We start from the raw sequence: 21,127 nt of genomic DNA on the forward strand, positions 1-21,127 counted from the left end.
CATAAGCAACGTATCCATCAACAGTGGAGAATAGTGGATTCCAACCTCAGTATCAGAGTGATGCTAGACAGGAAGTCGTGAGCAAACCTGTTCTGACGCACAAAATGCAAACCAGCTCAGACTTTAATGGTTGCATAAAACAGAACTCTGCCCCGCTTTTTATTCTTGCTCAGACATGGCAGTCCACATCACTACATAATGTACTGAATGCTTTGCTGCACTTAGCAGAGGTGAGAATGGTTAATAGCTTCTCTTGGTGAAAGCAAAGATGCACTGGTGTATCACTTCTTTTCTTTTTCTTTATTCTGCTTCACTTACAGCCTCACGGTCGTCAGTGCAGCTGTGTGTGTGTGTGTGTGTGTGTGTGATAAAAATCTGTAACAGCAGCGAGCTTCAGAAAAACATGTTCAACAACAACTTCAGCGTTGTGTGTGACTCTTGACGTTATGGATTGTATATGGGTGTATGTATGCGTGCAGCCCTGTATGACCATTTCCTTGTGTGTTGGTGTGTGTCTGTGTGTGTGTGCTTATAGTGTGTTTTTAGGCTGCAGTGTTTTGCACTGTCTCCCTGTGGGACTCAGACAGCTGCTGGGTTGGAGATTGCTTTAATTACTGCACGTGAGCCCCCTTTTCCAAAGTGTTCCCGTGAGGAGACGGATGTCTGCAGATCTAATGGCACACTGCTCTTCTCTGTCATGACACGCTGCTACGTTTACGTGCATTTGTATGCAAACACGTATGTCTGCGTTTTTGACATATCTGCTACCTGTTGTTCTTTTGTGGCGTTTGAGACGATTAGAAATCTCTTTTAGGAGCAATTAGAAGGAGAAATAAAAGCAGTGAAAGAGAGAAAGAGCTCATATATTCTCTTGTCTTAATAGCTGTAATTGAAAAAGAATGGTTTCTGTGCTGTAATTACGCTGGGTGTTGTTGTGTTGGTGATACTGCCATCTGTTCTAAGTAGGCAGGTCTGTGTGAACATAAAATCTGCGAAACATACACTATTGTATTGCATATAGTACATGGGTAACTACAGTGCTGCTTTTGTAGAAGATGTATAGCTCTTAGCCAGCTTGACTCCACCTGCCTTAACAACAATGGCTTCAGCAGTCAATACGATGCTGATAAATATTTATACCCTCAGAAAAGCTTCAAATGCATTTGTCCTTTTTGGAAACTTGGCAACTCAATCAGTGGATAACGTGATCAATTGATAATAATAACAATAATTTGCCCTGAGCTCATCTCATCGAGTGATAGTGACGGACAGAATGATAGACAGCTTGCTGTATTAATCAGAGGTCAGAGGTCAGAGTTCAGACACCAGGCTGACAGGTGACCTATCTCACCCAGTTCCTGATATCTCTTGGTATTAGACCGCTCCATTGATTTGCTATTATTTAAGTCAATCTTTGAGTCTGTTTTAACATAAAATCACTGGTTAATGAGCTCCCCTCATCATTAAAGCTCCATATTGGCCTGTGGCTGGGTGACAGATTCACTGTGGACGCTGGGCCAGGGAACATGAATGATTGGTTCAAGGTAATCGCGTTTTGGCATAGTAGATATAGAAATATGGAGGAGAAATGTGAAAGATGACAGAGCGTATAAATCCAACCCACTTTTTTTTCTCTACAAACCAACCAGAGCTGCAAATCTGACACGGTCCATCCATATAATTCCAATTTTCATATATCACACATTCACATTTAAGACAGCAACTCTTATATCTCACATATTCATGTGTTTAACCTTTCTTAAACTTTTCCTGTCAGAATTTAACAGTAAATCATCGGCTTTTACAGACAAACCCCGTCTCTGTGCTTCTCACAAGCGTAGAGCCCAGACTCCTGTTGCTGTTTACCATGAAGGCGTCTCCATTATTGATATTGTCTTATTTCCCCAGAGACGGTCCATGACCCCTGTCATTATGTACATGCTCGTGTGTATACAGCAACTCACATGCACACACATCTATGTAGAGTACACATCAGTGCTCTGATCAATACTGCCACATATTGTCCACATCACATATGTGCTGCCCCAACATCACACAGTCTCATTATCAGAAGGTTGCCGTCCCACCTGCTGGGACGTTTGACCACCGAAATGAAATAGGGCGTGAAGATTGAAAAAAAAGAAAAGCACTTGATTTTAAATGCAGCATAATAAACCATCAGAGTGCGGGGCTGCCCCAGATGTACTTTGTCTCAAATTATTCATCCACATTCTGCTCCGCCTGTTCTGCAAAGGCGCTCTATTTTGATAAATAACAGACATGACCAGTCGCAGGAATTCATCTCTCTGTTGTTGACTCTGAGTAAATACAGCTGATTCTCCTCTTTCTGCTCTTCTTGTCCTAGTCTGACCCTCACGGAGAAAGTAAAGAATGGAGACTTAAGGTTTATAAGATTTGTCCAGTTTTCTATTCTCTACAGTTGCTGTTTTCAAGTTTAAACAGAAACAAGTTTTTATCAGCACATGGATTTGCCTCGATCTGAAAAATCCGCTGCTTGTGTAGACTCAACTCTGCTTCTTGTCTCCCTCACATATTTACTCCTAAGTACTGTTGTTTTCCTAATCTCTCTAATTATTACTCACTAACAGTAGTCAAGGTCAATTGCTCTTCTCCTTAAGCTGTGTACTGAGCAATTCTACGCTTCTTCCGGCTGTATTTGGAGCTATAACTCTCAATGACCCTGTGCTAACAAGCAGGTAATTTGCCAAACAACTCCCAAATCCCTCCTCTGTGGAGCTTCATTAAATTTGCATGTTCTCCAAGAGCCTTTTTCAATTAATTAATTTAGGGGCGGGTGGGGGGAGGGATAAGGACTAATGTGATTCCGCGAAGCCAGTTGCACCTTCGTAGTCAAGAATCGAGAAAATCTACGTTTTATTTGGCTCCCGGTTGGTGGTTTTTCTGGAGCTAGCAGAATTTTGATTTCACTTTGTTCATTGTCTCATCTTTTTCTTCGTTTTGCCTCTCCATTGTCCCTGATTGCGGTGCCATAACCACAGCTGGTACTCAACAGGGAAGATAAATCAACCAATTAGGGTGTATTATTTTAAGGGCTAGGTCCAAATGCACCAAATCACTGCTGGCGACTACAACTGCACCCCACTGAAACTCCTCATATTAATCATGATTACCAACAGGCCTAGTGAGCTGGGAGAGAAAATGAGCTTTTAATTGGGATTTGAGGAGAACGGGATGGGAGTGTTGTCTAACGAGGGGAAGAAGAGTGAGGCAACGTGTGTGTTCTCTACCCTCGGATATAATTGTTTGCGTAGAGAGAAGAAAAAAAAATTACACAAAAGTTTGTCACTAATCGTTGAAATTTCTGTTTTTAAGAAGCAGCGGCTATATTTAACATGCATTTGGCTTTAGGGTAAATCAACTATGTTCCCCACTGTGTGTGTGTATAAATATATATGTGTGTGGCGTGTGTGTGTGGTTAGCAGGGAGCTGTCAAGCTGGCTCCTGGGGGATACTTATGGCCGACAGCAACATGTAATCTAACATGGAAGACATGCTTGGTAATTACCCACTCCAAGCCCTTTTGGGAGCTCTTTGAGTGACAGCCTGTCCATCTGCATACATGTTAAAGCTCATATATGGCTTAGAGTGTGTGTGTGTGTGTGTGTGTGTGTGTCTGCCTTTACTTGCACGCCTCGCTATTTGACAGCAGATTGTGGACTTTGAAAGACAAGGCCATCTAACCCCCATCTCCATTTCCTCTGACCAAATCCCAACTCCCCTCCCCTTCCCTTCCCCCTCCATTTATCCACATTTCTCTCGCAGTTCTCATCTTTTTCCTTCATCTTCCTCGATCCCTCGTTCTCTTTTCCCCCCCATCTCTGATTTTCTGCTCCAGACTAATGAGAAGGGAGAGGATGACACTTATTTTCAGAAGATGAATGATCCCTCGTTTGAATCAGAGGAGGAAGAGAGGAGAGGAAAGAAAAAAAAACAGCAACACATTAAGGCTCTTAATTGCCCCACCCAGCCCGCCCCTCAAAGAAAGTCAAATTAACATTTAGATATTCAGTAAATGTTCTCTGCACTGTTCGCTCAGTGTGTGTGTGTGTGTGTGTGTGTGTGTGTGGCTCCGAGAGTGGAGGCGGTAATGAGAGACACACGCTGAACCAGTGGAGTGTGATGGCAGGACAGACAGTGGCGTCGCGCTGTGCCGATCACACACACTCTCCGGCTCAGACCTAAATGCCCTCTCCTGGCTACTGTTTTAATGACATACGTGGTTTTAAGTCACACAGGCCACCCATACACTCGCACACTTTACAGAGAGGATCACTTTTCTCCACTGAAGATCTTTTCTGTCATTTGTTTGGCCTTTTTATTTATTGGAGGGAAATAAAACAACATCATTATACATATATTGCTTCAGCAACACTTCAGCATGATTGCATTCTTCAGTATTATGCAGCTTTCACAGAATTTTGAGGCACTTCTATGGTCCGATTTACTTTATACTTACACTAAATTATATTTCAGAGGCAAAATCTTGTTTTTTATTGGCCAACAAAACAAATTTATAAAATGTCTTTCATTGTTATGGATTAAACACTCCTACAGTACATAGATGGTTAAAAGTAGCTCCACCTCAACCAGCTTCAACATTTAAGTGCCTTTATGTGTCAGAAATAATAATCCAAAAATTGACTACATAACAGTTTCCCTTTAACAGTAGCCATTCTGCTGTGTAGTGTGATTACTTTCAGTACTTTTGTACTTAAATTGAAAGCTGATTTTTGGTCAGTTGTCTATATTTATATTCTAATTTTATATTGCAGCACAAGCATTTGCACTTAAGCCAAAGATGTGAATAATTCTTACACTACCGTCAGACTTGCGGGGCTTTTGCTTCGAAAGGTTTGCTGTCATAGATGAATATGTGTAAGTGTGTTTGTCTTCAATTTGTGTACAGGACATGTACTTTTTTGATAGAGCGCCCTATTCCCCGGCACCTAACAGAATCTGTTTAGTGAACTCGAGCTGAGACTGTGTTTAGTAAATATTTAACGGCCTTGTTCCTACATCCCCACCCGCTGTTCGTTACGCGCCATCTTTTATTCATAAATACCAAACTCAAATTAGTTTTCACCCAATTCTGAAATGTGAGTGTAATTAAGTATGTTTTCTCCCCAGCTCTGCACAGACGCAAGAGGTCTTTATTAATTAATGAGGGACCTGTTCATTATTCATGAGCCGAGATGAACGTGTAAATGCCTTGGCACCCATAAAAGGCCTGACTCTGCAGGGTGGATAGAGTTTGGGAGGTGAGAGGCAAAATCCACATGGGATTGTAGAAGAAAAAGGAGAAATGATGAAGAAGGCCAGTGTTGAACTTTCCGCACCTGCGCGTACGTTTGTGTCCACTAGGGCTCAAGCCATGTAAATCTTGTTGTCTGGTCAAATCCACACGAGTCCTCTATGAAGGCTGGTGTGCAGCCCAAACTTTATGTAGCGTTGCAGCCACAAAATGGAATATTTAGACGCTGATCTACTGCGCATGTAATACGTCCTCCAAGTGTAATTAAAACGACTGCACGTCCATAATGCAGGCAGCTGTCTGTGTGTTTCTGCAAGGGAGCATAAAGGAGAAAGAGAGAGTGTGTGAGCCTCACTGACTCAGGCACCCACCATATTGTGTGCACCCCGTAAATCTTTGCTTAGTTTTAATCCTCTCCCCATGTACAGTATGTTGACTGAGTATGGCACAGCACGCAGAAATCTCCTTGGATCACTTCCATAGAAGCGAATTTGAAATCATAGTGAGGTTACTGAAAGTTGTATTGATTTCACTTAAATGTTTGAAATATTGTGGAATGTCTGTAGAACCTGGAAATACCCTGAACATAGAGACAACAGTGTGAAGAACACAAGCAGGTTCTTGCATGTCAAAAACCAAGACAAAGGACTTTCCATATTTACCCCCTAAAGAGACTTTCTCCCTGTATGTGGGTGGCACACATAGTTGTTTCAGTGCGTACTTTAGCAGGAAGTTGCTCAGATTTACAAGCCGCAGATGATGTTAATAATTAATACCAAAGCCTAATTGCAACATTTAAAAAACTTTGTCTGTGTGCCAGATGAGACAACTGCTCCACTCTCCAAGCGGTAAGAGTGCAAGCAGTGAGTGAGGAAACACATCACAGCTGTGATATTTCTCTGCTTTATGTTTTTGACCTCAGTCCCACCAAAGTTGTTTTCCTTTTGTGTATTGTGAGGTTGGGATGTAGGTTATACTGTAGAAGTGGGGCACTACACAGATACTAGCCATCTAGAACTGTAGTGTTGTCGCACAGAAGTTTCCTTCATGGGACCACTATACTGCCTATTTTGCTGCTGCCACCAACTGGAATGAGGCTCTAAAACTTATATTTTTTTTCCAATAACTCCCTTCAAGGCCTCTCTGGAAATTGCAGCGTCTTCCAAACCCTGAGATCTTTCGACCTCATTCTCCTTTGTGTCTCAGTTATGGGCTTTTTCAGTTTTTATTATATTAGTGTTATCCTCTATTTTTACCTAAACTGCAAAACATCTGTTTAAGTTTTACTGTTATTACTAGTAGTAGTAACAGCAGTGCCATTGCTGTTGTATTTGTTATTAGTTTGGAATGGTAGCACATTTCTGCACTGAAGTGGCTTCTTCAGTGTGCATCTTCGGCCCGTATCATTCTGCTGTTGGAAGTGATAGTGGATCTCTTTCTGCATGGCTACAGGACAGTACAGCATGTCTCAGTGTCTGTGTAAAAGATCCCACTGCACTCTGAACCATTTCACCCTCTTAGATTTTTAAAGATCTCTCCATTTTCCCATGAATAATGCATTTCATGGCCAATGGAAGGAAATTCATATTGTATTCTGTACATACAGCACGCAACATACAGTTAAATTTAAACCAGCATCCAAGAGTGCCGTGGTAGCACAGAGAATAACGATACTGGAGGATGTTTGATAACTCACACTCTACTGTGTACTGTGCAAGCAGAAAAATTTTATGTCATGAATATGATAATCTGTATGTATCGTTAACCTCTCTTGATGTTTCCCATTTCGGTCATTCGTATGTAAACATCTTCTGCATAGGTGTAAGGAAGCTTGTTGAAATGGCCATTTTGGCAGGATTCTGTCTGAGGGAGATTCTTGTTGTTTTTACCTCAAAGTCACATCATAATGAACTTCCCAAAATGTGCTCTTTTAAGTTGGATGCTCGAACACATTTTGGTTTAGTCGAAAACGACGCCATCTGTGCCGCATTGATCTTCATATATCAGGGAGGATAAGTTAAGGTTTCTCCTTGCTGTCGTTTTAATGATTTTTCTCTCCTTCTCTTTTTCTCTCAACTTTTCCTTCTTGCTCTCAGAGCCACAGCAACACATCGAGGACAGATCATTTTCAAGGATGCGTTGGCCCAGCAGCTCTGCGAGCAGGGAGGTGAGTAGCAGTGACGACACACACACATACACACACACATACACATACACCTCTTCCCTTCTATGGCATGACACCTGCATAACGAATGTTGCTCTTACAGGTAAATATATTCATGTCTGCACAGATATATGTACGTTAACCCGCACATATGCACTGACATATTTACATAATGAACCCTCCTCTCACCTCCTATTACTGTCTGCCATATTGTATGCATACATTGTCAGAATATGGATGTCGGAAAGCAGTTGATGCACCGTTTCTTCATGACTGTACCGTTGCAGCTCTTCCTGGCTTTCTTTCTGCCTAATGATGCAGCCAGAGCCAGAGATATTCGGATGTCCTATATTGCCAGCTTAATTTCAGCTTATGCTAAACTCAGCTCTTCCCCCCCATCCTCTCTCTCTCTCTCTGCCAGAGATTTACGCTTTATGGCCAACACTTCTTACATCCACTTTCTGTGACAGCCTTAAGTAGCTATTGACAGACAGTGCAGTCGCACTCTGCACGCTGAGTGTGTATAATTGCTTGTTTACAGGAAAGAAGCCTCCCTCCTCCTCACTCAAGAACTCCTCCTTGTAGATCAAAATTTGACTTTAATGCTGAAAGTGGATAAGTACACTAACTGCTGCTGGGGTCTTTTTTACTAACCGTTTTGGGAGCGAAATGGTAGAATTTGAGCTTCGAAATACTGTATCTTTCCATGAGAACTTGGTCTTCATCAGAAATAAAAACTTATCACTGCATAGGGCTGCAACTATCGATTATTTTATCAATTAATCAATTAGTTTTTTGGTCTTTGAAATGGAAGAAAATGGTAAAAAAATAAATAAATAAATAAAAAATGTTGATCAATTTTACCCAAAGCCTGAGGTGTTGTTTTGTTTCCAACCCAAAGAGTATGGAAACTAGAAAATGTTTAAACTTTAAAAGAAGAAATTACAGAAAATGGAGGTTTTTGGGTTTTTTTTACTAAAAAAAAGAAAGAATAAATAAAAATACTCAAACTGATGAATCGCTAATCAAAACAGTTGACAATGAATTTAATAGTTGCCACTGATCAATTATTGGATTATTTGTTGCAGCTCTAGCGCTGTGTTTGGTCTCTGGGGACTCTTTACTACGAGTGCGTCTGCCAGTAGGTCATTGGAGACACTATCCACCATTGTAGCACATGCCAAGGACAGAGTGCTTAAATTCATGCCTTCATGCCACTTGGAGGAGATGGGGCACAGAGCCCAACCAGCCTGGAGTCAAGCCTGGAAGAGTGACAGAGAGAGGGAGCGACCAGGCTTCTCTCATTTGTCCCGTTGCCCGAGAGCTCATCCTCTCACCACCACTGACACACTGCCCCAATCTTCTCCCTCTGCACATGAAATATCTGCAGCCAACAACAGTCACGTAGTTGCTTAATGCCAAGACCCGGCAGTATCACACTGACACACAGCTACTCACAGCAGACAAGCTGAAAAGCGGAGATTTAGACCTTGGAGGAGACACGTTGTAAATGGGAACGGGTAGAGAAACTAGCAGTGAGGTAGTGTAGTAAATATAATCTATAGTGAACATGTGCAGGTATGACGGGCAGAGCGGGTGGTGAGATGAGATACAGAGTGGTGACAGTGATAAGGGACAGATAGGAAAGATAGCTGAGGAATGCGGAGCTATCAGTTACAGATGTCGCTAATGACAGTTTCATTGTCTCTTTGGTAAAAGAGGACAGAAGGGCGAAGACGGTGGGAGGAAGAGATAGTGCTGATGAGAAGCTTGAAGGTCATAAATTGCAGGTGATTTGAGTGTAGGATAGAGGTAGTGGGGTAATTAAACGTCATTAACAAAAAATAAGCGGTGAAACATTAGATGTGAGCGGGCGGCCGACCTTGTTGCAGGGTAGCCGACCGCCAATAAGGTGTCAGTCTTTGTGGTGCCGAACTACCAGAAAATCTGAATTACAAATGAGACATGAACAAGCCACGGGCAACAACAGGTCAAAGGAGATCAAGGAGAGAAATGGGTCTGATTATTTCTGGTCTTTTGTGGGTAGTGCTAACAGCAAATGTGTATTTTTATGCATATTTTGAAGCAACAAATTAGAAAAACGTAATGGAAGAAGCAAAATCAGGAAAAAAAAAAGTTTGCAAGAAGAGTTTTTTTTTTTACTTTTTCAAAAAATGTGCTAATTCTCATAATGGGTAATGAAAACACCTTTAAAAAAATGTTCTAATGTAGCGAACATTAAACTCACATGACTGATCAGCTGTGCCTGCTTCTTTCATTGTCTTCACCTCTGGACAGCATAAAACATAGCCAACACCAGCTGACAATTCTGCATACTTCTGTTTTTCTCTAATAGATGCAAAAAGTGTATTTGTTTCTCCTTCTACTTCTTTAAAGTGGTTATTGTATGTCCAGCTTCTTCTACTCTGTTTATTACTGCCATTGGAATGTTACCTATACTGCCCCCTTCTGTTAATTCAGAAAAACGTCCCTGGTTTCGCAAATTTTTTTTTCGCTCACTTGAGGTGGCTTTTGACTTTTTCGAAAAACAGTTAATGCGCAAATCTTCTTCTTCTTCAAGGTAACTGGATCACGTACAGTTGGCTTTTCTGTCCGTTCTGACCCACAAGCCTCTGCATAGTTACATCACGATGTCTTGGTGTCTCACGCAAATATAAGCAAGCATGAACTGCCAAAACAGATTACAGCTCGCAGCGGTTAAAGTTTAAGATGCATTATTATGACTAAGTAGCAGGTCCCGATTGTACGCATATTAAATGAAACAGTACATACTTTGTGAGGGCAGCAGTAGAAAGTACTTAAAGTAAAAAGAAAAAGTATGTGAATGCCGGCTTCTTCTACTCACTGTTTTAAAACCTTGCGTAATATAGCCGACACCGCTGCCTTCTGATGACACTTATTAAGCTTAGTTGCTTATTTCAACGCAGAGACAAGTGTCGTTTTCCTCTACTCCCCTGATCTAACTCACAATAGTCAACTCCTCTTCCTTTTTACAAACCAAAACCTCCAACTTCAACAGACTAAAAATACATAAAAACCCCATGAAACTAGATTGTGCAACCCTCCTGACATAAGAATGAACCTTGGGAACTACTTTGACATTGCACAAACAGTGTAGCGGTGCAGCCGAACCTGCATAACCTTGTAAAGAAGTGCGATTATGCAGAAACCAGCTCTAAACATAAATCGTGTTTATTGTCTTAGCTCCCTCAACAAAGTCAGACAGCGGTTTGAAGGTTCCTCCTTTCCGATGGGATCAAATAGACTACCTTCCCAAATTCAGCTGCGGAGTGGCAAAGAGAGTGCAGGGTGCTCGGAGCAAAGTTACTTCAAATCTAGGCATTAGCATTCAAAGTGAAATAAAAGATACGGGGGCCAGCTCAAGCCACTTCAGAAGTTCATATGCTTAAGACTCGAGCTTTGAAGAGCCGGAGAAATGAAAGCTATCTAAAGCAGGGTTATGATCCATGGAGGAGAGGCAGAGAAGGTGAAAAAGAGAACGGAAGGATTGAGGGAGCGAAGCAGAGGGCAGACAATCAGGGCCGATCAGCCACGGTGAAGACTTTAAGAACAAATGGGCAGATTAGCCGAGGAGCTAGGGGGAAAAAAAAGAAGGTAAAAGCAGGAATTTGATTTTATATTAACACAGAGATGAAGACCGACGTAGATCATTCAAATAAATTCGAATGTAAATACAAGATTTAGGGATAAAGAAAGGAGAAGAGAGATATAATCCTTCAACTCGCAGTGGAACGTCTGACATGCAACACTTTGCTTCTCAGTAACAGAAAGCCCCTAAAAGCCTGCTTAGACATAAGCAGGGGCTGGATTTGTCTGTGTGTGTGTACATGTGTGTAAAATAATCTGTCTAGCAGTGTTGGGGGATGCCTGGTCCCAGACACACTGCTCCCCCCTGTGCTCACAGCTCTTTTCTGCTGTGCCAGCACACTTCTTCACCCCATCCCTTCAATCTGCCTCCAATTCATTCCCCCAACATCCCTTCCAGTTTGCTTTGATCTACACCCCGTCACTTTAGCCAACAACCTGCATGGAAGGAAAAAAAAAAATCCCCATATTTTGTTTATATATGTGGGTTCAGGAGTCAGAACTAATGGGAGTCTGAAAAATACTGCTGCAACCAAGTGAAATGCGCAGCGCAACGGAGTAGTTTGTGACACCAATCAGCACATGCTGCAAGAGATGCTTTAAAGCATGACATGGCAAAATGCAAATTACCGCCACAGTTTTAAATGGCGGAAAGTATAAGAACAGACAAGCAGGAAGATGAAGCAGAAGTAGATTTCTGCTTCTACTGAGTGACCATAAAAAGAGTTATTAAGCCAAGACGAGAGCAGCCAAGGTGGGGGATGAGGGAAGGCTGGGGTGGGTGAGGAAAGGGTGCTCCGTGGTAAAGGGTGGAGTCGTTGAGGGTGTTGAATGGCGCTGTAGGCCGTCCATCAGTTCTATCTCCTGACAGCAGGGCCAGCAGTCCCTGCTTTCTGCCCAGCATCGCCGAGTCCTCTCATTTCCAGCAAGAGCATAAATCAGATCTTTATGGGTCTGGCCAAGTGCACTGCAACCCAGATGGATTATTAAAGGGACATATAACTCAAAGAGGCCACTGCTCCCTAAGGGACGCCTGATCACAGCGCAACAGAGGAGGGACGGGTGGCCTACCCTCTCCCACCTCCTCGCCACCCACCCAGTCTGCCGGCCGGCCTGCTTGCCTGGCTGGATGCCAGCTCGCCTGCCATCCCTCACTGCTCACTTGCAAGAAACCTTGAGTTCTCGGTTGTCTGTATGTTTTCTCCTCTCGGGTCCTGACCATCGCCTCTAGCCATCTTTTCTCCTCTATTTTTTCCTGTCTCTCCTCCCAGCCTTTCTGTCTGTTCTTCTGACCTTTACACTTTCTCCTCTTTTTGCTATTTTGTTTGATTTTTTTATTTTTTTTCCTGGAATGACCCTATTTACTCAACTTCAACAAGCAAAGGGTGACAATATGTGAATGAATATGTTGTTGGTTGTGCCCGTCTCTAACACACTGACAGACAGAAGATGTTTGCCAAAGAGATGAACACAAAAAGCCAAAATCTGCATGCTAAATAAGTCTGTCCTGCTTTGAGAGCCTCGGCTAGACTAGAATAATTCTCACTATTGTCAAGAAAAAGGACTTTACTTTGGATTCTGCCTTTCCTTACGAACACAGCTACAAAAGGTAACGTGGAAATTGGAAAATGGTAGTGAGTGTTACTTCCTTGCTGGCTTCCACTCACCTATGATTATTGTAAAGATGCCAATTAAAGCTCACACAAAGGCCCTGTTTTTGCTGAGTGGAGCGAAGTGGCTGCAGTCTGACCCTGGAGAACCATCTCTTTTCAGTCATTGTAGAAGAAAAAACAACAGCATCCTGCGCCCTGGTGAGTCAGTAATTGCAACCACCAGTTAGACAAGAGCAACTCGACTTCAAATGCGGTTCACGTCGTCAAGGATATGAGTCAGACGAAGGGGGAAAAGAGCAAACGAGACGAGAACAAGGGAGATTGGGAGAGGAGCGAGTGCAGTTTACAGGGTGGGGAGAAAAGAGGAGGGAGAGAAGATTAGAGCTGGAAGATGAGGAGAAGAGGGGGAGAAGATTTAACATGACTTGTGCCCTGCACTCTTTGTGCCAAGATGTCTGAGTCTGCCAAAGCTTATGCTCATTTAGTCCCCCCTCGCTGCACCCCCAACCCGGCTCATCAGCACCCATCCGATTTGAGTCCCGGTGTAGTTTACTGAAAAGTCCCTCTTAGTTGTTGCTTCTGTTTATTTGTGCGCATATGCGTGCATGTGCATAGCAGAGAAATAGCCGAGATGGTTGGGTCAGCTGTGGAAGGCAAAGCCGTCTGTGTGCATTTCTGTATGTGTGTGTGTGTGTGTGTGTGTGTCCCTCTGGATGCTTGTGTGTTTAAGCCCTGGCCAGGGAGATACAGGCATTAGCAGAGATGAGCTGCTAATAGAGGAGGCAGTAATTGAAGTCTTTAAGAAAGTGAGAGGGGATTAATCCAAGAGAAATGAGCACCACTGTCTGCTCTTGATGCACAGAGGGTTAGGCAGAGAGAGACGGAATGGGTGCGGATGGAGGGGTGGGCAGGAGGGAAAGATTGCGATAGAAGGAAAGCGAGAGAGACAGAAGGAGAGCGTGATGAAGCATGGAGAAAGAAAACTGTAAATGAGGCCTTTTTGGAAGCTTGAAGGGATTATCCACCCAAAAAAAAAAAAAATCTTCTGGGCCTTTCTCCAGCCAAATGGCCTCACTAGAAAGACTGAAAGCGATTTAGAAGGGTTTGTTTAAAAGAGAGACAGGAAAAGACTATAGAGAGCAGATTTATCAACCAACCAAGCATTTATGACTGTGTGTGAGTTGGAGAGGGTGGATTACCAGGAACTAAGTTTCAGTACGTGCGCTTTTCAGGTTGAATATGTGAGACTGGCATGTAAACTGAGCACACAACTGCACGTCTGATTGTTATTATATGTTAATTAGATACAAGAAACGGAGAGAGTTACGCGTGCTGGGATTGATGGCTCGTCTAAACATGTTCTGAATCAGCAAACTTTGGAGGATTAGAGGGAGAGAAAGGGAGACAGAGAAAGACGGCCCTTTGATCTGCTTTTAATGGGCTTCATTGCCAAGCCGGAGCTGCAGCCACGGAGCTGAGCATCAGGGGCCACTGGAGCAGCAGCAACAGTCGCAGCCACTGAACCAGCCAGCTCTGTCACACAGGCCACTAAAACTCCAACTTCTACAGTCAGCACGAAACTTTTGCCACCACTGTTTGAACACTAAATCCATTTCTAAAAGCCCGGCATTTGGATCCAGTGGCAAAAAAAAAAAAAAAATGAGGGCAGCTAATGAAAGCGAAGCTTGAGCTCAAAGTAAAGACATTTGCAGAGCCATTACGATAGTAGGAAACCCTTTTTTATATATAATCCCTCCTTTCTTGATTCAGGTTCTGTTGTTTATAGGGGCTTTAACTAGGCTTTCTCAAATGTTTGAAAAGGAGTCTTAAGTTAAACTTTGGAACGAGTCCTGGTGTGTTATCTAAGAAAGTCTTATCAGGTGTGCAGGCTCATCCTGGGTGGAGAAGACTGGGGCAGATTATCCTTCTTGGAGCTTGGAGTGAGGCTGGAGTTAAAACACCTTACCTACCAGAGCAGAGTAAAGAAGCTCAAAGGAATTGAAGGGTGACGTGTAACACAGTAGCTCTGACTGAGGTCACTGTGTCATTCAACAGCAACAGACTGATCATGAAGTTAAAACTCAACTCAGTAACATGTCTTAACACTGACAAAAATTTTCCATAACAAGACAAACCAAATGTATGCAAACTGTATCCTGCTTTATGTTCTCAGTAATGGAATTTTACATGTACACATGGGAAGCTCCTAAGTTTGAAACTTGCAAGTCTGCACTACTTTGCTTTTTTCCCCCACTACCTAGTAAAACATTCTTTCCACCAAATTAATCAATCAAAATAATTCTTAGTTCTATTTATTAAGTTTTAAATTTCCCTATTCCAGCACAAAGAAAGGCCACACCCGCACTCAGCCTCTTCATGGCATTTTGCTAAAACGTGAACTCAGACTGTATTCTACCAAGTGTTCTCAGTAATTGAGTTAGACCTTCTTTTTTTCCTTTTTCCTTTTTTTTTTAAACCTGTTGATGATTCATTATGTCCTAACGCTCACAACCCCACTTCATTCACCTCCTGCCTCTTCTCAACGCTGTGTATCCCCTGGGAGAGATTGATGGTTGAGTGTGTTAGCTAGGCAGTGGCTACAGATTACAGCACACAGGCGCCTCTGGGGAGGATGGCGGTTAATTGCCATTGAACCATTAATCACAGCGGCCCGGCCTTTCATTACCGAAAGGAATTACCATCAGTAGCCAGAACACTGCGGCCATGGTCGGCCAGGACACAGAGAAAGTTTGTTTCGCTTAGAGATGATCTAAGATTGGTGGCGTTTCCCAGCTCTTAACTAATACATACTGTAACTGTGCAATTAACATAGCAAAGCACACATATGAACAGTCTGTGTGGTCTGTACATTTACTCCTATCCCTATGCTAACATGTAGATGCACATGCACGGTTCCAGCTCTAGATCTGCCCATGAAAGACCCAAGACTGCCATGGGACTACACCTGTAGATACAATATGACTATGTTCCGACAGCAGACTAAAATGACCCAAATCCAATTTTTTTTGCCCCTACGCGACCTGTATCTGATCTTCTCATGACAGTCTGAACAACACAGATGCGATTTTTTCAAATGTGACCCAGATCACTTGGATATGTGGTCCTAAATCCGATAGGTATCTGATGTTTTGCCATGGCCTGGTCGCATTTATCCGACCTACACGTCGTGGATACACGACGTCACTGTAGTGTATTCAAGTAGGCGGGAAGAAAAACATGGCAGACGATAATGTGGAGTCCAGTCAATGGAGGGAAAGCGAGATTTCTTTGGTTGGACAAAACTTTAAAATCGCAAGATACACTCTACTGTTAACCATCCATGTTCACTTTCGCAAACACTGAGCGCGCTCGCTGCATGTGACATTGTTGTATCCTTTTCTGTGCATGCGGGATACTTTTGGATCGTGTAAAGTTCACACAGGAGATCACAAGTCGCATTAATTGGAAATGTAAACGAACTCACAAAAAAATCTGAATTGAGCATGAAGTCCTGCAGTCTGAACATAGCCTAAGTTGCAAACCTTTAACTCACAGCCTTTATTCTGTTCTTTGTCTGTTTCAGCTCCAACTGAGTCTCCATTGAGACCTAGTCTTGGTGAGTGTGCATTTCATTACTTGTTGTTATGTCTTTCTCTTTTAATATCATAATAACGCAGGTAACTACTACGTGAAAAGTATGGGTACAGGTTGTCTCTAACTGTGAGCATGTGGTGCATGTGTTTAGTGGAGCTCCATGGGAAACATGCTCTGCTGCGTGACGACTTTGACTCCAACCTCCAAGGAGAGCTCGACCCAAGTATCTGGTAGGTGAAAAGGTTGCAAGTCCTCTTGTAGTCTTGGGGTGCCGTCACTATCACCACATCTGCAGTGCTGCACCTAGATGCTTGTTTTTGTTGGAACTTGAATTTTTGTTCTTCTCTTCTCTTCTCTTCTCTTCTCTTCTCTTCTCTTCTCTTCTCTTCTCTTCTCTTCTCTTCTCTTCTCTTCTCTTCTCTTCTCTTCTCTTCTNCTCTTCTCTTCTCTTCTCTTCTCTTCTCTTCTCTTCTCTTCTCTTCTCTTCTCTTCTCTTCTCTTCTCTTCTCTTCTCTTCTCTTCTCAGGTCTGAGTGCAGTAACTGTGAGGTGGGAGAGCAGTGCGGTGTACTGATGCATGGCAGAGCGGTCACTTTCTGTGAACCCTTCGGAGAGCGAGAGCTGGTAACTGCCATGTCCGACCACAGCGCAACCACTGTGCATTTTACGGCCCATTGACCATACATCCAATCCAACCACTCAGTCACCACAACCACATTGACTGTAAATTATAACATACTAGCTGTAACCACAGCGGAGACAAATATTTAAATCTTTCTATGCCATAACGCTATACACATACTCACTCTTCTAGCTAAGCAGGAGATGTTTGATTGCGGTAGAGGAAGGAAAATTTGTCTGACCTGGTTTTAGTGGATGGAAATAAATTTTGGGGGATTATGAGGATGAATTCTCAGCAATAAACCAAATAACATATCTTGCAGTTTACTATTACCTGTTTGATCTATAGTGAGAGCAAAATCTAGGTAAAATATTCCAAACATTCATCCACTGCTATGACCACTGCTAATTAATGAAAGCAAGCTTAGATGAAACAAAATCACACATGCATTTGATCTGTCTGCAGTGGATAGGCACAGCATGACTTAATAAAAAAAAAAGATAATAAACCCTGCTTAAGACGTGTGGGGATAGAAAAAAGCAGATGCACATTAGTGTTTCATGATTTCTTTGTTCAGTTTTTATTCTTTGTGTCAGCAGATTGCAATAATATAGTGTATGTGTGTGTAACTGCTTAAGCTTTCTTTCATATATCTCCAGCTGCCAATTCAATATATTGCCGCACCTGTTTGGCGTTAATGGATTTCTAGTCTAGAAGCTTTAGCCAAAATAAATTTCTTATGCAGCTGTAGGACACATAAGTTTATGAATTGCATGCAAAGTATTACATTTAAAAGTGAAACTGAAGGAGGACACAGGAATGTGCCTGTTTTACAGTACAGTAGTAACTGAAGAGAAAGAGCCTGACGTACAGTGTGGCACAGAGACTCACACACTTACACTCATAATTGCTTATCAAACTCTTTCATGTCCTATTTGCATCTTTATAAAGTTGATTTCAAACTGTTTGTTCTGCTGTAGGAGATGAAAGCCAGTCGGCAGCAGAGAAGTGTTTAGTGCCTCGTGATTCTATTTACTTCTCTGATAAGCATTTGCTTTGTCTGTCACTGTTCCAAATGTTTGATGCCGCTGCCTGGCAGCTCTTCTGTCAAGTGCAACAAGCGTGCGCATCCAAAAACAGAGACACATTTACACATAGATAGTCACAAATACAGCAACATCAGCAGTGACAGCATACATTCACGCACACACACCGCCTGTCAACCTATTTGCGTCTGTCGCACACAAACACACATATACACACGCTAAAACACACATTTATACATAAATATATAATAAATTTGATTCTTCTGATAGTATTAAATGAAAAATGAAATGTCTTTAGGCAGGTTAGGAGTGCCTGACATCGCTGTTTAAGGCCTTGTCCACACATGCACAGGCATGTTATATAATGCAATTTTTCCTCCTTTGTTCTCAAAAAAACTGTCAATTCACATCAGAAACAAGATTGAAGGGTTGTCAAGTGAAGCCTGAAACAATAAGCACCAACATAACCCTCATTGGAGCGTCATGTTGGGTAATTAGAAACCTGAAAAAAAGCTTTTACTGGCTCTGGAAAATGATGCATCAAGAAAGTGGGGAATCATATGTGTTGAGTAGTTCTATTGCCTCTGTTTTATACAATATGGAATAATAATTACACATGTACAGTCACGACATTCCGACCCTTAACAATCCGAAAATCTTGCTATCCGACAGGTTTTTAGGGAAAACGAACGGAACCCATAAAAAATAGCCTGAACATAACAACAGCCTTGGAGTACGACTCCAACATGACACCTTATGTCACAAATAAGCATAATGGCGTATTATCTGACCTAACAATCAGACAGATTTACTCACCTTTGATGTCAACCGACGGGCCCGTGCACAAGAGAACCGACCAATTAGGTGTGAAATCCAGTGATGCATAGTGTTCTAACAATACACTAGTCCCACTTATTGAGTGAGTTTGCCCAACTAATTAAGCTCTTTTTGGAACAGACTTTATATAAGGAATTTTTTGTTGTTTGCATCAGTCCTTTAGTAAACAACTCTACATGTGTGGAACACAGGAAGAATTGGTTTGGGGCTTTGAAGTTCTTTGAAGTATTAAACAATGTGACATGTTATGACACCATAACAATATCATATATGTAGATAGTTTATTACAGCGATAAACAATAAATATAAACAACAAATTACCCTTCAAGTATCAAGCCCTCCTTATATTTCAACCTCCGTCTTGACAATCCAACAGCCTTGCTATCCAACATGAAAGAAGGTTTTACATTTAGTGTCGGATTATCAAGTCACTACTGTATATGTAAATGTGGAAAAAGTTCTCTTAGCAAGTTTAGTACCAGTGCTACTTTGGTCTCAGCCGCTGATGCACAAAAATCCACCGAATGTAAACACAGAAGATAACAGCACACACGCTGACTCTCACAAGCCAAAAATCTGTTTTCTCTGCCTAAGTATTACAAAGTTTCTGAATATTTTTACCCTGGAAACAGTTTCTAGACAGCTCAGTTTTCAGTGACTTAAAACTGCAGATGAAAGTCCAAAGCACACAGAAAAAGCCAGCTTTTGAATGATACTCTTGTGCGTGTGGACAGGGCCTAAGATTACTTTTAAATTACTACTTTAGCGCAATAAATCATGTGCTTCCCCCTCTTGTATTATTATTTATGGGTGATATTCTAAGCTGTCTTATGTATCCTCCTCAGACCACTGTACCTCTCAACACCAGCACAGCCTCCGTCCTGCAGTTCGCCCTGGGTGAGTATTGAATCTCACCGCATTGCACTGCAAACACTACATTGACAGATTTGTATAGCACATTTATGAAGGAGACCTTTTTTAAGACATATTAGCACCGTGTGCAATGGACTTAGCCAGCCAGGACAATAGATCTCTTTGTCATCCTCAAGGAAACAAGCATCTCTTGTCCTGTTACATGTTAGTAAGCCAGCTGCTACACACTATATTTCTGTGTTTCTTCTCTCCCTCTCCCTCTATCACAATAATGAATGATTTACTATATTCTGGAAAGACACCCAGAAGGCCATGGCAGAGTTTTTAGAGGTGTTGTATTTTTCATGTCCATTACATGCATCCGCCAGTTCTCATGGGAACGCGACTGGGAAGAAAATAAAAGTACATAATGTAGAGCAATAACCTCTTACCCTTACCCCCCTCCTATACTTCTCTTTCTCTTTTTTTTTTTTTTTACCTTCTCTCATTCTGTCTGGCTGCACTCTCATTTGAAGGTCATTAATATGAGTTTGCGTCGCAGCAGTGTTGTGTACGGAGCAGTTCAGTCGAGTGGCGCGGTGAAGTGGCCGCAGGTTAATGCACGGCTGTATCCAGTGGGGATGGATCGGCGTAGCAGAGCGCTGTTAGGCTTGGACACTACACAATGTCAGGTGGTGTGGGAGGAGAGGGGGGGGGAGAGCAGTGGAGGGGGGAGGAAAGGTGGGGACGTTGGGGGTTACCTGCTTCCTCCATTAGCAACCTTTGACCCCAACTGCTCCCACGGCACCCACGCAACAGCACAATTTGAAATACCACAATACTACAGTCCCTCTGCAAACGGAAAGGAGTGTGAGAACGCATATGCAGATACAACCGTATCTACCTGTGGTTGGTTATTGTTTTTAGTCTCTCCCTTCTCACCTCTGTCCAACCCCATCATATAGCATCCTGGTGTGTCTGAGCCCTAGTTAGTTCCACCGTGACACTATTTACTCATCATTTTCCACCTGGATAACGGATGCAGTGATGGAGTATTTGGTTGGAAGAAGCAACGTCTGGCTTCTGCCCTACGTGTACAAAAGATCGCCGCCCTGCTGATAGAAATTCCAAATGATGAAAAAGGAAGCTGGCATTTTATTTAGCCATTCCTTCACCGGGAGTGTATAAATGATCATATATGTCCTTCCTCTGTGTGTGTTTTTATTCCCCAGGCTCAGGCTCCTGCCGGTTCAGTTACTCAGACCCCAGCATCACTGTGTCATACAGCCTAAGTGGTAACGCCAACACCTCGGATGACTGGATCACGCTGGAGAAGATCAGGTCTTTCTCTCTTCTCTCTCTCTTTCTCCTCATCCATCCCACAGTCCTTCCATCTGTTATGAACACCCGCCCTCTCTTCTACCTCATTCACACCTCCCCCTCTTAATTTGTCATTCCTCTCCTGTTTGTGTCTCGATGA

General features: G+C 42.5%; 1 protein-coding gene across 1 annotated transcript in view; it reads left to right on the top strand.

Annotated features, from left to right (window-relative positions):
* The window catches only part of reln (reelin), a 99,201-nt gene that overhangs the window by 42,851 nt on the left and 35,223 nt on the right, over positions 1 to 21,127 (top strand). Inside the window, exons 4-9 of the mRNA XM_008278927.1 lie at positions 7,390 to 7,460; positions 16,281 to 16,313; positions 16,443 to 16,521; positions 16,818 to 16,914; positions 19,641 to 19,692; positions 20,880 to 20,988. Of these exons, the coding sequence (XP_008277149.1) occupies positions 7,390 to 7,460; positions 16,281 to 16,313; positions 16,443 to 16,521; positions 16,818 to 16,914; positions 19,641 to 19,692; positions 20,880 to 20,988 (441 nt within the window). The remainder of the gene's footprint in view (positions 1 to 7,389; positions 7,461 to 16,280; positions 16,314 to 16,442; positions 16,522 to 16,817; positions 16,915 to 19,640; positions 19,693 to 20,879; positions 20,989 to 21,127) is intronic.

Source organism: Stegastes partitus, unplaced genomic scaffold (assembly GCF_000690725.1).
Source record: "Stegastes partitus isolate 25-593 unplaced genomic scaffold, Stegastes_partitus-1.0.2 Scaffold138, whole genome shotgun sequence".
NCBI lineage: Eukaryota > Metazoa > Chordata > Actinopteri > Pomacentridae > Stegastes > Stegastes partitus.